This window comes from Bombus vancouverensis, unplaced genomic scaffold, assembly GCF_051014615.1.
Source record: "Bombus vancouverensis nearcticus unplaced genomic scaffold, iyBomVanc1_principal scaffold0053, whole genome shotgun sequence".
Lineage (NCBI taxonomy): Eukaryota > Metazoa > Arthropoda > Insecta > Hymenoptera > Apidae > Bombus > Bombus vancouverensis.
In genome coordinates this window covers 141,038-157,775 of record NW_027468944.1, presented here as the reverse complement: position 1 = coordinate 157,775, position 16,738 = coordinate 141,038, and the positions used below count along the sequence as shown (strand labels likewise).

The 16,738-nt window shown below is 38.3% G+C and overlaps 1 protein-coding gene and 1 long non-coding RNA gene across 2 annotated transcripts in view; one reads left to right on the top strand and one right to left on the bottom strand.

Moving 5' to 3' along the window:
* Positions 1-12,220, top strand: part of LOC143304756 (uncharacterized) — a 30,085-nt gene extending 17,865 nt beyond the window's left edge. The window contains exon 2 of the long non-coding RNA XR_013061403.1: positions 11,166-12,220. This is a non-coding gene — a long non-coding RNA (uncharacterized LOC143304756). The remainder of the gene's footprint in view (positions 1-11,165) is intronic.
* LOC117162343 (translation machinery-associated protein 16 homolog) lies at positions 7,065-10,597 on the bottom strand. The gene is made up of 4 exons (XM_076627290.1): positions 10,406-10,597; positions 7,563-7,654; positions 7,301-7,445; positions 7,065-7,216 (listed from the first exon to the last, which is right to left on the bottom strand). The coding sequence occupies exons 1-4, from the start codon at positions 10,448-10,450 to the stop codon at positions 7,199-7,201; spliced, it is 300 nt and encodes a 99-aa protein (XP_076483405.1). The 5' UTR covers positions 10,451-10,597; the 3' UTR covers positions 7,065-7,198.
* Positions 12,221-16,738: the final 4,518 nt, after the last annotated feature.

Below are 16,738 nucleotides of genomic sequence, written 5' to 3'. Positions count from 1 at the left end.
CACTAGCTCTCGAGATTTTCATTTCTAAGGTATTGAACAATTTCTTCTATGTTTGAAGATTATAATTTAAGATTTGTCTATCAACTAGCTCAACGGTCGAGCCGTGGGACGCACAGTGATCCTCAAAGTAAACGACATATGGCCGGCAGCTTATCTCGTACAAGTTGTAGAGGACTATGATATTCAGAGACGTAAATGGCTCTGCAACGTTTTGCAAGAGAAATCATAGATCGAACGTTAAAGCAACTTACTCGCGGAAATCCGTAGTGGCATATCGAAAATCGACCTATGAAATTTCCGAATAGAGACGATTAATGTTGCTTTCAATCTTTCGCTTCTATATTTCATAAATAAAAACACGTATTGCTGATATTCATACATAGTTCGCACACCGCGATTGTCCCGACCCCGAATGTACATAGCAAAATTACACAGACACCACGATTGCCCTGACCGCGAATGTTCGCAGAAAATACAATAAATTACAGTAAGTTTTCAATATGACTTCCGTTTTCTTATGAACAAAACTGGACTCTTCTTTTAAAATATTGTCGTATAGTGTGCAAATTGTCCATCGCATTCGATAAACTTGATTTCCATAACTTCAACTTTTTAATCAAAGCTCTTACCACCCTATCTTTTTGAACAAGTGGATGCATTTGTGAATCCTGCATTGATTTATTCCAACCACTCAATTTCCAAAAATTTCAACCAGGTAGGCAAGTTTAACAATAAAATTATCGTTTGTCCGGAAATGTGCATCTTAATGACGATTTTCTTCGAGAAAGGTTGATATCTCTTCTTTGATTTCGAGCTCCCTTTGAATCACTTTTGCACGAGATAGCCAGCCAAGTTCACAATAATACGGAAGTGAGGTATAAACGTTTGAGTGCCGAGTGGCGCGATCGCGCTTCTTCTATTCTGTGTCCAAAAGTGCCAGTTACCGTTCAGTCTTAGGTAAATGAAGACAAAATTAGAGTAATATTATACTTTGCAAGCGTACACGTGTTTATTTTTCTAAACAACCATTACCGTAATAATATAATTCGAACTAAATTATATATAATAGACTATAAAAAACAATAATGACTTATATGTTTATATCAACATTCATTTTTCATTTATATTAACACAAAACACACTCCACTAGTTTTATATGTCGGAAATGAAATGAAAACCGGAGCCTTCCCTATGCAATTTTGAGGAAGCCTTTTAATGCTTTAGCCTAGATTTTATCATAACTGTAATTAAGTAATTGTCATCTGTAATTGTTTGACATTTGTGAAAAGCGAAAGTGGGTTCGAGGTGACAACTGGTCGCTGAACGTAGCCACGGTCACGGGATAAACGTTTTGCCTGACGAAGGTGTGGATCGGTTGTATTGTTCTCCCTAGAAATCACATAGAATTGTACTTTAGAGATGTCGATATAATGGGACACACGTTGTATGAGGAATCAATCTCCAGACAGAAACTGCCTAGCAACGGCGTTTGGATCTTTCTCGATGTTTCCAAGGAGTATATAACAAACTTTTGACAGATATTGCCTAGCAACAACGATTGGAACCTTCTCGATGTTTCCAGCGAGAATATAATAAACAAATGCAGTCGTATTACGAAAAAGATTTTAATCAGAGATTCATTCGTGTGATCGCCTTGGAAAGTGATACATCGAGTAATTTTTTCCGAGTGATTCAGCAAACGTATTTTTTTTGTGTTATAAAATTGTTTAAAGTTTTCCCGTTGACCGTGGATTCGTTTGAACCCCGGATCATTGTTTATAGCGTAAATTAAATTCAATATTTGTAAATTTATCAATCGTTAATTTTTATTATTCGTTAAATTAGTAAATCGTAAGATATATTATTCGTTTCTTTTATTGTTCGATAAAACTTATTATTCTTTAATCTAATTAATAATTTAATTTATCATTTGTTAATCAATCGTATCATTTACAAAATTCATTATTCATAATATTTGTAAAACCTTGTTTATTCGTGTAAATATATTCTCTGTTTTGTAAAACAATGGCTAATTCAAATGAAGAAACATTACGTGATTCAAATCTTAATAATAACCCGACATATATATGTCGGAGATGAAAGGACACCGGAGCCTTCTCTCTGGAACTTCTGAAAAATCCGTAAAATTGTAATTAAAGTTTACAGTCGTAATTAAACAATTTGCCGTCATCCTGCCCAATTGTACTTGTTTGCGATTTGTGATAATAAACTTGGGCTCAAGGCGACCATCAGTCGCCGAACGTAGCCGCGGTCAACGGGACGGGCGCTTCGCCTAACAAAGGTGTGGAATTATAGTATGACCCTCGTTAAAAGAAATACCAATAGAGGTACTTGACAGTAAAACATTCCAACGGTTCCTTCGGACAATGAATACCTGATGTTGAGGCACCTACACAGCACAAGTCCAGTTAGCCCGAGGACCCGCTATAAAACCTGGGTTTTTCCGGCAATTAAGATTTTCCAAACGGACAGACAGTCTTTGTCCCAAACTGACCAATTGACAGCGACGTGAATTTCCCTTACTTTCGGAACGAGGGCTATACCCGACGGATCCGATGATCGATCCGATGTCGGATCTCGTGTCCTTAGACACACCCCATCATAGTTTTCCTCTGTGGCATCATTGGGACGAAAATTCATTCTTTCTTGAGATTCCACCGACGAAGGGAGCAGCGCCTGACGATCAGTGAGTTTGAGTTAGAGCAAGTGTATCTTTCATCCCATTGACCGTGGATTCGTCATCGAACCTAAGACCAACGTCACTAACATCGCAAGTGCCCAACCACCGCTGTTGATTGTCGAATCGGTGGTGTCCATACCCGTAGCATCAGGCCGTATCTTCGTTATCACACAACGATGGCCAACTCCAAGGGAGGTCTATCAAACGCCCACAACCCTGTTCCTGACTCTTCTCCGACATATATGTTGCGGCACATGAGTCAAAGGACGACGCGAATCGAGAGCGACTCATGTTGTTGTTTTGCCTCGGGGCATTGATACGGCCTCGACGCATGAAACATAACGACAAATAAACTCCGGGCAAAACAATGTCGCCGCTACATGCAACCGTCGAATCAAGACGAGTTTGAATTTTCCGACTTTCCTCCGACCAGTATAAATAAACAGACGCGATCGCGTGCGAGACAGTATCGACACAGTATCGACACAGTATCGACACAGTATCGACACAGTATCGACACAGTATCGACACAGTATCGACACAGTATCGACACAGTATCGACACAGTATCGACACAGTATCGACACAGTATCGACACAGTATCGACACAGTATCGACACAGTATCGACACAGTATCGACACAGTATCGACACAGTATCGACACAGTATCGACACAGTATCGACACAGTATCGACACAGTATCGACACAGTATCGACACAGTATCGACACAGTATCGACACAATATCGACACAGTATCGACACAGTATCGACACAGTATCGACACAGTATCGACGAGTTATCTACCGAGTTATCGACGCGTATCTAGTGAGGTTCTATCAAATATCAATTAACAATCTTATTTCGTGATTTATAAACTGTACAAGCGACTTAGCGAATATAGCCTGTTAACTTATTTATCATTTTAAGTATATTCGACGGTTTCAACAACACGCAATAAGTTTTAATAAATCTCTCGATCAAACATCCGTTATACTAATCCTCTCCACATATACGAGGTGATAATACGACTAATTTTTTAATTCATCGGTAAGGATTAGGTAATAGTAATTATAAGATAAATCTGATGAACAAGCCGTAACAGCTTATTTTCATTAATATTAACCACATACATAATACTTTACAAAGATAGGGACGTGGAACAATGTTCAGAATTTTGTACATTAATTATGCTAGTCGTACTAAGGTTTCAAAATTAACATTTTGTCCATTTTCCGTTATTTTTTCATATTGTCTTCGAGTCTACGTCGCGTGTTGTCTATTAAATTTTTAATAATTTCTGGTTCGATATTGTAACATTCCAATCGTGTTCTCTTCCACAACTCACGAACCTGTAAACATAGATTGTCATACTTTGTAGCGGCCACTTTATTCCAGAAAATTTTTGATTTTCTAACCAAGTTTTTACTACCTATGCAGTCTGCTTGGGGTCCTCGTCTTGTTCAAATATTACTTCGTTCATCAGATCCAATAGAATTAACAACAGAAGGTGAATTATTTCATGAAATGTTTAAATAATGCTCCCCGATTCGAACTAAGGGGCCCACACTCTTGCGAGTGAAGTAGCCCCAACACATAATTGAACCACCCTCAAACTTCATAATTTGTCTTATACCATTTGTTCGATCATTATTTTCGGACCAAGTCCAATGCCAGGACTTCCCGCCAGAGTCAAATATTTTCAAAGATTTTTGTTCCGTCAGACCATATAACTTTTTATCAATCTTGTGTCGTCTATTTTTTGTACTTGTTTCGACCATTCGCGGGGAGACGCGATCGCGAGGAAGCACGTCAACGGGAGTTGTAAATTCCTGTTACGATTATAACAATCGACGCCACGAATTGATCGATCCCCTGATTTCCGCTGAGATAATACGGGTGATTGAGTTTGTATAACACTGTGATTCACAGAATTATAAATTATATATTTCCAACACTTAGATTACACTGTCGAAGAGAAATAAATAGATGACAACTTGTCGCACGAAGATGCGATAGATATGTACGCTAGAGCAGGGCTCTTATAATGGAAGTTAATGTATTAATGGACGTAGCACTATAATATATTTAGGAGAGGAGATGTATGTTCGACAACACCGAGAACCGACAAAAGATTTGCGTGAAGTATGTGTAGACTGCTGCGTTAGGCGTTAGTTTTAGACTGACTGTCGCTCTTTTTCTAATACGGACGAAAAGTTCGATGTGGGTGTGCCCCTGTGCCTAAAGAACGCGGATTCGTTGTTCCCACTTTCGTTAGGAAAAGTGAGGGTAACGAACCGCGGTGTTGATTGGTAATGGTCTGCCCTACTGCTCGAAGGGATGAGTAGGAAGTCTCCTACCATCGTGGTGGATAGATAACCGTATTCGTGAAGAAAACCCAGCTTGTTTTATTAGAGGGCTATTCGGATTTTCCTAATGGGCGCATACCAGCTTTCTCCGTGTTTTAAGTGCGCCTAATAAACCCAAGGACGTCTCTAAAAACCGACTGTGTTTCGAGAATATTTTGAAGCTTTAGAAATTCTTCAAGACAAACGGATTGAAGACACATGGCGAAACAATACAGGGAAGTGAAGGTTACGGTGGGTCCTTAGGTTTATCGAGGGTCGAAGTGACGTTACGCAGGCCGGTTGTTGTCCGGTCGCGCGGGCTGGCGTACAGATGTTTTAGGCGGCGTAACACTTACCTTGAGGAAAAAGTGCTGTCGGGTGCCATTACTTCGCCTGCTCCGGTGATCGTCGGTGTTTTTACTTCTGGGTTTTTTACTTGAACTCGAATATAGTTAATTTCCAATTTTTTCTTTATTTGTCTAGATACAGGCCTTACAATTTACTAATCTGATTAATACAGTAAATGCTATGTGAAATTTCTGAACGAAAGTAATAAAAGCACGATAGTACTGAGTACAAAGAATGATTAAAATAATAATGAGCCGTAATAACAAAGATCACAATAATAATGAGCACAATATGGTACGTAAAATTATAATAAAATGCGCTCTGCTCTATGTTGCTACGCATTATTTATAATGCCATCCCCCACGGGGTGGTGGTCCACTGGGGGTACGCTTCCGTGGGAATCGGGATGTTGCAGTTTGGGTTTCTTGGAATCGTACGCGAGGGAATGTAAATTCCGTATTTCGACTTAGTTTCCATCGGTCCAGTGTTTCTGCTGAGCTAGCGTCTAGGAGGCTTGAAGCATTCCCTGCTGATCTAGTCTTTTTCGCGAGAAACTTCCACGTGTTGTACCGTGGGAATTACCTGTGTTTCTTCGGCGCGTGCAAGGGCTGGCGGCTGCAGCATCATTATCATTTCGATGTTTGCTCGGGCAACACGCGCAATCCGCTACTCTCCCACAACAAGGACCTCCTCCTTCGAGTTATTTTGCGTAAGTTTGGTTTAGATGGATATTTGCATATTATGGTTGTTTTCGTGATTTTGATCCTTCTTCCTTTTTTTGTTGTTTCCCTAGGCTTGGGTGATCGACGTTCGAACAATGTTTGCGGAGGCATTTCCATCAGAGGTTCCTATGCAGACTTCTCTGGGGCGTATTTTGTCTTGTTTTTAGTCCGCTTGATTCGTCCTGTTTCGTTCTATTTAAACTATAGTGTGTTGTTTCGGCGCAAGAGAAAGAGGGATTCCGAAGAACCCATGGGCGACTCGAGAAGACCCACCAAACGCATGCGGCGCTGTGATGAACCACAAGTACCAGAGTGGTCGGAGGAACTATTCGACATTGATGCCGAGGCCGTGGATTTCCCGTCGGAATAGAGCTTTGACAATCTTGTTACTGTCGATGAGAGTTTCTTCGATGCAGAGACCGTCGGATTGGAGTGGGAACCCCCTCTGGTTGAAGTCGTTGATACCGATCGTTGTGTAAAAGTCCGTTTTGCTAATGAAATTCCCGGAGAAGTTTTGGAGGCACATCTTCGTCACCATGCTTCTGGGAGAAAGGGAATTTCCCCTGTTGTGCGTTATTGGTGTATGCGTGAGTTCAGCGAACTTTGTCCTGGAGCTGCTCGCTTTGATTTCGATTTGGTGTAGTCGCTTCAATTTTGTTGGTTCGTTGTTTGACAACGTATATTCCTCTTCTTTAATATTTGTTGATGTTGGGGCATTGTTTTTGCTAAAGGAAGAGTGATTATCGTCAAATATTAAACAAAATGCATTTAGTACCGAAGCATTTCTTGGAAGATTTACTTTTACGTTTGCTTCCTTCTATTCGCACACTGTAATTCATTATTCCAATTCAATAACATTTCACACTGAGTTGCATTTAAAATATCAGAAATTTCTGAAAAATAAAGGAGGGTTTGTACATCAGGATATATTGAAAATAAATTTGGCTGTAATTCTTCAGCTATTCCACGTGTATGATATTCTCCTAGTTCTTTCTACTCTAATTATATGTTCCCTCCTAGCATGCTGTCTACTCCTGTTGCTACCTATAGACCTTTTAATAGTAATTTCTTCCATTTCTTCATCATTTCTTGCTACATACCTTTGGATCAAATATAGAACTATAACTAATCACATCTTTAATGTACAATCTCTGTATCATCATGTGTATACATTTTTGTTTTACCTCCGTTTCTAACAAACTTGCAGTTATCTCTGGAGTATAGGGACACACGCCTGGAATCATATTGTTTCTGATCCACGATATTTTCTCTCCTATTGAATTCTGTTTTATCAAGCAGGACATTTCTGCCTTCTGTCTATTTGATATTCTGAAACAAAACACATTGTCCATTTCCTTCTTTATTACACAAAAGTATTATATAATCATATAAAATAAATGAAATGTACATAACAAAATCACATAATTTAATAGTAATTGTATTTACTTTTTGGCTTTTTTCGTAATAGCGATAGACTTTCTGCTATTTGGATGTATCATTTTCTTTGGCTTCAGGAATTCTTTTCTCATTGCAGTGGCCTATAAAAGACAACAAAATAAATTAGTTAAAATATTACCATGGCTATGAATTATTTCGATTATCCTAATCATCAAAACTCCAACTCAGGCTATCCGTTTACTCAATGTATAATCATGCACAGGCGAATCGTCGACAGTATCACACGCTTAGAAGCACTAATAGAGTAGACAAAACATCCTACATGCCACAGCTATCGAAAAAATAACCAGATAGCAACGGATAGGCGCCTCTGATATACACCCGACGATAACCGCTTCAGAGGGACTAAAACCTCAGTACAAGAAGTCTCCCAAATCAGCGTTCTATACCTCTTTGTTATAACACTCTGAACCGTCACTCTGTTGGATTCATACAATAAATTTTACCACTATATCTAAAGTTTAATTCTTTAATTTATTTGTGAAACGTTCGAACTGCGACTCGAGGAGATCACCGGTGATTTGTCAATTTCGTGATTTGTTGTGTCTCGTATATGATAACAGCAACGACGGCGACGCCTATCGATAGTAAAAGTAATATCGAAGTATACCTTCCTACCATGACATTTCCGGGCTAACAAACTTCAAAATTGGTTTCTTTTGTTTCAAGATATTTTTAGCTATTTTTTTTAATCTTATAATGATAACCTATTTTAAAATGTGCAATGTTTGATAAATGTACATTAGTAAAATTTCATACGAAGAAAGGTTTTGGGAATCCGTATTATATCCAGCGAGCAGAAAACGAAGACTTGACGGAAGTTGACAACAATGGAGATAAAAGTCTTTATCGTAATATTGTTTTTATTGATTTTAACGTCAGATGGAACGGGTTTCGACAGAAAACGATCCACCAAATTTCAAAGAGGTAACGAGCAAACTTCGAGTAAAAACGAGCAGAAGTCAACACCCGATTATTATTATTACTGCGACTCAACAGAGTTTGGAGTAGTATTATACAAAAGATTCCGTATTTGCGTTCTTGTTCGCCATGCGACATGATAGAAATTGATTTCTCTTCCGCTTGTATCAGATGCGGGATGTTGGTTGATCCTTTTTCACCGGTCTCGATTATCCTATTTCTCTTTATTCGCCTATTTTTTAAACACAAATATAGATTTTTTACGATTATTTATATTGTTCATGACATCATTTGACGAATTCTTCGAGAACTTCGCAAGGGAACCAAGACATAAATGATATTTAAAATGTTTATAGCAGTTCTGAAGTAAAGAGAAGCGATATTAGTTTGAAATGATGGATCATTTCAATGACTTTATTATTTATTGCCTTAATAGCTATCTACATATTATTTTAGTTGCGTTTTTCTTTTGGATCGGAAATGACTATCCTGTGTTTCGTCAATAATTTGTCTTGCTTCTCTTGGTGCATTTCTAAAAGTAGTATTGACATAAATGAATTTTTTACTGCAAGAGTCAACATCACTTTTTTTCGACTTCTCTTTTAGGTTACAAGAGTACAAAGCTATATATAGGCCAAAACATGTATGTATTTTTCGATAAAAGATAAATTTTTATTCAAAACCTACGAGACTGCACGCAGATATTTCAAATTGCAGCGAATATTATCACGAATATTTCGCGTTAAACATGTTATATCTTTTAACATTTTCAGAGACGCGTAAACATCTGCAAGCTATTTATCACTTTATTCGATTGCATATTGTAGCGGCATATGAGTCATAGGACGATGCGAATCGAGAGTAACTCATGTTGTTGTTTTGCCTCGGGGCATTGATACCGTCTCGAGGTACGAAACTTGATAATAAACAAACTCCGGACAGAACAATATCGCCGCTACGCGCAACCGTCAACCGAAGTCGAATTTAAATTCGTTAGAGGGAGATCGTTAGAAGAGTACTGCCGATAGTTTTAAATACATTTGACTACACCAAATATCAACTCGTCTCATCACTATATACAGCAACGCGTTTAATCAACCTCCACATAATCGAGAAATGATTTCAAATTTGACCCACGTTTCTATCGACTTCGCTTTCTTCTTTATTTTGGAAGAAATGCACATTCACTATTTATCAGCTAAGCGAACTCGAAACGAATGAAAATTCCCAACCACCACGTAGACCAAAGCCTATCAGCCTTTTCCGAACCTGTAGGTTACAACGAGATTCTTAATTAATTAATTCGTTTCTTACAGGCTACAGAGTCTGAGAATAAAGAATTTTTTGACCGTTTTGTTACGACCTATGTTAAAACCACATCATAGGAATAAGATAATAATACAGATCGTAATCATTATATATCGGCACATACTATCAATTTGATTGTGCAATTAAATAACATAATATCAAAAGTAATCAAATGTTGGGATACTTTTGCGCGATAGTGTATATGTGTAAAATAATATGATTCTATAAATTCATTCACAATAAATCAAAAACAATGTTGTGTTGCTTATTCTAGTAAACAATCCAACCATTTAACTGTAAGATATTTGGAAAGTTCATGTAACAAGCATACAATATGCCACCCGGAAGGTACCAACTACGTTCCTCTATGAAATTAGTACAAATGTTTCAAGACTTATATATTATTAACATTTCACGCAACGTTTTTATAAGATACGTTAATCCGTAGAAATGACCCGTCGCAGTAAATTTATACATAGATCAGAGTTAGAAAATAGAAAAGAACGATATTTTCTCTGAGTATACGAAGTTAAAATGGTGTTGGACGCAAATTAATTGGTTGGAAAGAGGCGCCTTGAAGCGTACTAAAAGAGGTAGCTTACCTCGTTGAAATACCATGGAACGAAACCCTGTTGGGCAATGGGCATTCTGCTGTAGCCTGGAATTCCTTTTGCTCCCGTATTCTTCTTCTGTTTTCCGTGGTTTTTGTTACAACACTCGCGACGTTTTCATTCAAACGAACACACAACGCATAAACGGAGAAAAACAAACGTTGAAGGTTGCGTCGCGTCACGCGAATCACTGACGCTACACTTATACGTTGGAAACAGGAACGAAACCGACGCAGGTGCAACACGGGGCCCGTGAAATGTAAACTATCGAACTACGTATAATAGCACACGAAAGTATTTCTATTGTTTGTATATATATATATATATATGTGTGTGTATATTCGCGCGCGCGCGCGCGCGTGTGTGTGTGTGTGTGTGTGTGTGTGTGTGTGTGTGTGTGTGTGTGTGTGTGTGTGTGTGTATTCATATATATATTATAAATTGGATATATATATATATATATATATATATAAGATTTATAAAATGAATGCTCGGTAAAATGTCTGTGATAAATAATTCCAATTAAAATGGAAAAATTTTTAATTGCATTGCTTCGACTATACATATACATATACTTAATGTGACTTACTTTGTATGAGAAAAATTCTGTTTGTCAATTCGATATCGAGAGCTGATAATGCTAACATACGATGAAACGATAACAGAAGAATCCGAATATTCAGAATTTTTCACGATATATGTTAAATAATATTATGAAATAAATTAAATAATTACCCCGCATTGCTTCCAGCGTACGTGCTCACGATTCTCGGCGAAACCGAATATGGCAGCAGGAAATCAACCAATCACAACTTCGGAAGAAAGTAAAGCGCGGGAAGAAATCGCGGCATCCAGCTTCCTGCGAATCTATTCTCGATCTCGATGTAAGCAGTAATCTTTCGATAATCGTTTTGCAAAATGGCGTGCCTTAAACGAAGTGTATAGTAAAATTCGTATTTGAGAGACGCATAAATAAACGATATCAGGCTATTTCCCGCGAGAAATTCACGTTCGGTTGCAACATAACATGTCACGTATGTATTTTCGTCGAAAACTGATTTCGAGGGACGTGTATATGTACGTATCAAGTTACTTGGCGAAAGTTCAACGACAGCCTGTGACTTTAAAACAGTAAGTATGTAAGCCTATGTTTGTTGTCCGAGAATTCGAAGAATCTGTCATGTTTTGTTTACGTCGGCTGTAATGGAGTGGTGTTTTTGTCTTGTGGTAACTGAACGTCTCAAACAACAAACTCGAGATTTCAATCGATCTTCGAAAAGAAGTCATACCCATTGGCCTTGGGTGAGTTGTGATTTCATTAACTTTTTAATTCATAATTGATAATATAAGGTTATTGTAAGACCGATGAAAATATGGATAGCAACCAATTGCAATTGAATATCTGGCCTGTCTTGCACTATTGAAATTTTGCAAGTCACTAAAGTTACCAGCATTAATATGTTCCCTTGCACAAGTTTGACGATAAAACAAATGAAATTTTACTAATTGCAAGTTATTTGATTATTCTATTTAACGAAAAATTATAAAATCATAAAATAGAATTCTATATAACTTGTAAATCGTAACTTGTCAATCTACTAGTACATATATTATAAATTGGTAAACTTTTGTGTGTGGGGGAGGGGGTGCTAGATGTAACACTGATGCGACATTTTGAAAAAATATTTAATTATAATCATGAAAGGCGTTATTGAAATATTGAATTTTTATTAATGTTCCTTGCAACTTCGAGTTTGCGTACTATATTTAAAATGTACATAAGATATAAAGTATATTGACAAGTAACAGTCACAAAATTGTTTCAAATGAGGATAATCATCCTAATATCAACTTATCAATTGTGATCTGATAAACAAGAATTCAAAATACAGTTAAACTGTGTTCTACATACAATAATCTTTTTCAGATGAGATTTAAATATATGAACATATTGTGATATATTGTCCATAATAACATGAATAATATAAAGTTTCGTATTACATATACTCTATTTTTTAATATATTCTGCATATCTCATTTTATGACAACAGACAAGCAAACTATATTCCCATTATAAGCTTCGCTCTAATTTCGCATCGTTTCACCTGAATATATCGTGAAATTTCATCCCGTCAAAATTTTGCGTCAATCTTTTTTATCTTAAAGGATTAAAGACAGTTGCAAAACGCCACGGTGTTTCGGGGTTTGTTTAAATTTCCGCCAAATGAAAAAGAAGTTTCGCGAAAAATGGTAGTTACTAACGGCACGTCTGGTTACAATTTTCGTTTACAATACTTTTGGCGAGTAAATATGACGTACTGGGTCGATACTAAGTAGTCGGTTGTCCCTGAAATTTGAACTGTTGAGAACGAGGTAATAACAGGGCGACTGGTTTGTTGCTGTGTAACGTATACACGTTTCTGAATAGTTTTCTACTTTAAATGAAATTAACTGCTACCCGACGGAGTTTCGACGTAGCGATAAACACGCCACTGAAAAAAGCGACGAATGGGAATGGAAAATACGTAAAGATTTTTTTGACAAAATAAAGAATCATTTTGTCAGACTTCAAGAAGAGTTTGGGTAAATTCAATTTATGCTCTTTGCTACTTGACTTATGTTTATAACACTAAAAGTTATCTTTACAAGCAGCGAAGTGATTTAGTTTCATCCGTAGTTCGGTTGCTTCCAATTTTTTCATTTTCACATTGTGTAAATTTCGACCAATTGCGGGGTGACGTAATCGCGAGGAGAGACGTCAACGGGGGTCGTAAATCCCCGTTACGATTATAGCAATCGACACCACGAATTGATCGATCCCCTGATCTCCGTTGAGATAATAGGGGTGATTGAGTTTGTATAACACTGTGATTCACAGAATTATAAATTATATATTTCCAACACTTAGATTACACTGACGTAGAGAAATAAATAGTTAACAACTTGTCGCACGAAGATGCGATAGATATGTACGCTAGAGCAGGGCTCTTATAATGGAAATCAATGTATTAATGGACTTAGCACTATAATATATTTAGGAGAGAAGATGTGTGTTCGACAACACCGAGAACCGACAAAAGATTTGCGTGAAGTATGTGTAGACTGCCGCGTTAGGCGTTAGTTTTTAGACTGTCTGTCGCTCTTTTTCTAATACGGAAGAAAAGTTCGGTGTGGGTGTGCCCCTGTGCCTAAAGAACGCGGATTCGTTGTTCCCACTTTCGTTAGGAAAAGTGAGGGTAACGAACCGCGGTGTCGATTGGTCATGACCTGCACTACTGCTCGAAGGGATGAGTAGGGAGTCTCCTACCATCGTGGTGGATAGATGACTGTGTGCGTGAGAAAAACCTAGCTTGTTTTATTAGAGGGCTATTCGGATTTTCCTAATGGGTGCATACCCGCTTTCTCCGTGTTTTAAGTGCGACTAATAAACCCAAGGACCTCTCTAAAAACCGACTGTGTTTCGAGAATATTTTTAAGCTTTAGAAATTCTTCAAGACAAACGGATTGAAGACACATGGCGAAACAATACAGGGAAGTGAAAGTTATGGTGGGTCCTTAGGTTTATTGAGGGTCGAAGTGACGTTACGCAGGTCGGTTGTTGTCCGGTCGCGCGGGCTGGCGTGCAGATGTTTTAGGCGGCGTAACACATTGCGTATTACAATATTGATGTTAAAATATTATTATAGAAAAACATGTTAGCAACTTAATTTTCTATTTGTTCGTTTCTCTGTTTTCCTTATTCTGTTTTTGGATTTGTGGTGGATGATTTAAATAATGACGTGACGAGTTGATACTTGATATTGTCAAATATATTTAAAATTATTCTAAATACAGAATTAATCGCACGGGAGACAAAGATTTTGTAACAAATCCTAGCGGCTGCCATTTGTCGTTCACGCGCTGTTGCCGATACCGGATGCGCTAATGTCACGTAAAATAACAAAATAAAAAAAGAAATTTGAGGTGTAAATAAAAAAAAGAAACTTTATTTTTTTTCTAACAACAATTCACTTTACAATCCACTTCCAAACCCTAGGCGTGACTTTCCAAGGCTGAAGCTCTTATGATTTGACTTTCGATCGAATCCGATTACTTTCTTTTGTCATCCCTCAACATCCCCACCATGCATTTGCATTTGCTAGGCGTCCGCGACCGTTGCCACGTGCTGTTTCTTCTAGAACCTTCGGCGGAAGGACCGTTGGGATGTTGATGGTTCATTAGACACTTCAACGATATTGCCGCCGATTGTCGCCGAGTGCCGCCACATCTTTATCTCCATCGTCAGTCCATCGGATTTGAAGTATGCCGGTCGTGACACTAACATTGTGGCGTCAGAGACGATGCGTTTTGACTCGCGAAAGGCGTTTTCGGTTTGCTTCGACCACTCGATTCGCCGCGAACAGCTCGTACGTATCTTTGTTCGCGGATCCGCGTAGTTTGTTGCACGGGTATACGCTTATATTGACACCGGTGTTCACAAGGAAAGAGATCCTTGGTGCCCTGTCCGTCACGAAAATGCGACGGGATACTAAAGCCATCGCCACATGCCGCGTTTACGGACGGCTGGTCTCGTTTCACTGGGTCCAGTTGCAAGGGGCCCGGCACTTCCTTGCGCGGTCTCGAAAGGTCTCGTGGTAATAGCAGAGACCAGACTTCTGCGGTCTGTCCTTCGAACTTGATATCAATCTTGCCTTCCGTATGTAGAATAACGATGTGAGGTGGATAGTGGGTGAAGGTGCCCACAAGAAATACTCTTGATGTTCAACAAAAAAGTTAATTAAATTATTAACAATCAACAGTCAACAATTTATGATCAACAATTAACGACTAACGATTAACTGTCAACAACAATTAACGATTAACGATGAACGATCAAAAACAATTAACGATTAACGATGAACAACAATTAACGATTAACGATTAACTATCAAGAGTCAATAATCACGTATCTCTAATTGTGTTTGCTTCGCTATGACGCTTAACCTTTCGCACTCCGCAGCTCGGGGCAGAACGAATCTTTGATTCGAAACCAAATGGATTCTTTTCTTTGTTGCCCCTCGATATCTCCACTACGCACGCGTTTATTAGATGTCCGCAACGGTTGCCGCGTATGCATTCTTCCGAATATTCGGCGAAAGAACTGTAGGGATATCAATGGTACATTAGGCGTGTCGGCCTTACGCTTTGAAGGTATAGCGCTTTGTGTCGCGAAGCCGTTGGAAAGTTCCATGGTCGAGTGCCACCACAGATGCATGACGATTAGATACAAACGCTTCAAGTATTACAATTAATAGCTGATACAATTGCAACAAAACAGATGTCCTTTATGCAAGACTACTGAAATTACACAGCTACAATAAAATAAGGAATACGTCTGTACTATGGGAAACATAAATAAATATACACATAGTAGCTTATACAACATGTATGTGGAGGACGATTAAACGCGTTGTTGATTAATGACCAGACGAGTTGATACTTAGTGTAGTCAAATGTATTTAAAATTATTTGCAGTACAGAATTAGTCGTCGTTCGCTTAGTGTTGCTCGATATGTGTATACAAGGTAATGCTTACGTTCGTTCGATATTAATTCGCTATAAGAATGTTCGATACTAACTGTCTTAACGATCGTGTTCTTTTATTTATACTCGGGGGAGTATCGAAAACTTTAAATTCAACCTCGGTTGACGATTGCACGTAGCGGCAACATTGTTTTGCCCGGAGTTTGTTTATCGTTACGCTTTGCTTGTCACGTAAAAGTAATGGGAAAATAATAATAAAAAAATGTTGGGTTCTTGAACCAGAGTTCGAGATACCTCTATTCTATAATAGGATTACAAGTGTGCGATTAAACTGTTACCGAAAGACTGAAGCCTCGATCAAGAACCAGCCCTTCTAGATGTTCGTTTATCTTATGCCTACGTGCCGAATTCATAATCCTTTATTTTGGGAGTCGGTGTCGTGTGCAAGGCGGTTCAGGTTTCCTGAATCGGTTGGAGATATTTGTTGACGTTACATTCCCCCAGTGTTAGAGTGCGGCTGATCCTCCAGACTCTTATTTTCGGTGTAGTGCCTCCTTTTGTATGCCCTTTTGGAATCTTACATGCCTTGCTTCGAGGATGACTGAATTGGTGTCCTCAGGTAATTCTCGTAATGGTTGTATTTCAGGTGTGGAATATGTATTTAAAGGTGCGCTAGGTGTCTCTATTGGTCTAGAGATATTGCTTATACCTGTGTCTTTTTTTTTCTTTGGTTTTACAACATAATACGCGAATACATAATTTGGAAGGTAGGCATTTGCTTATAATATCGAATAATCCTAT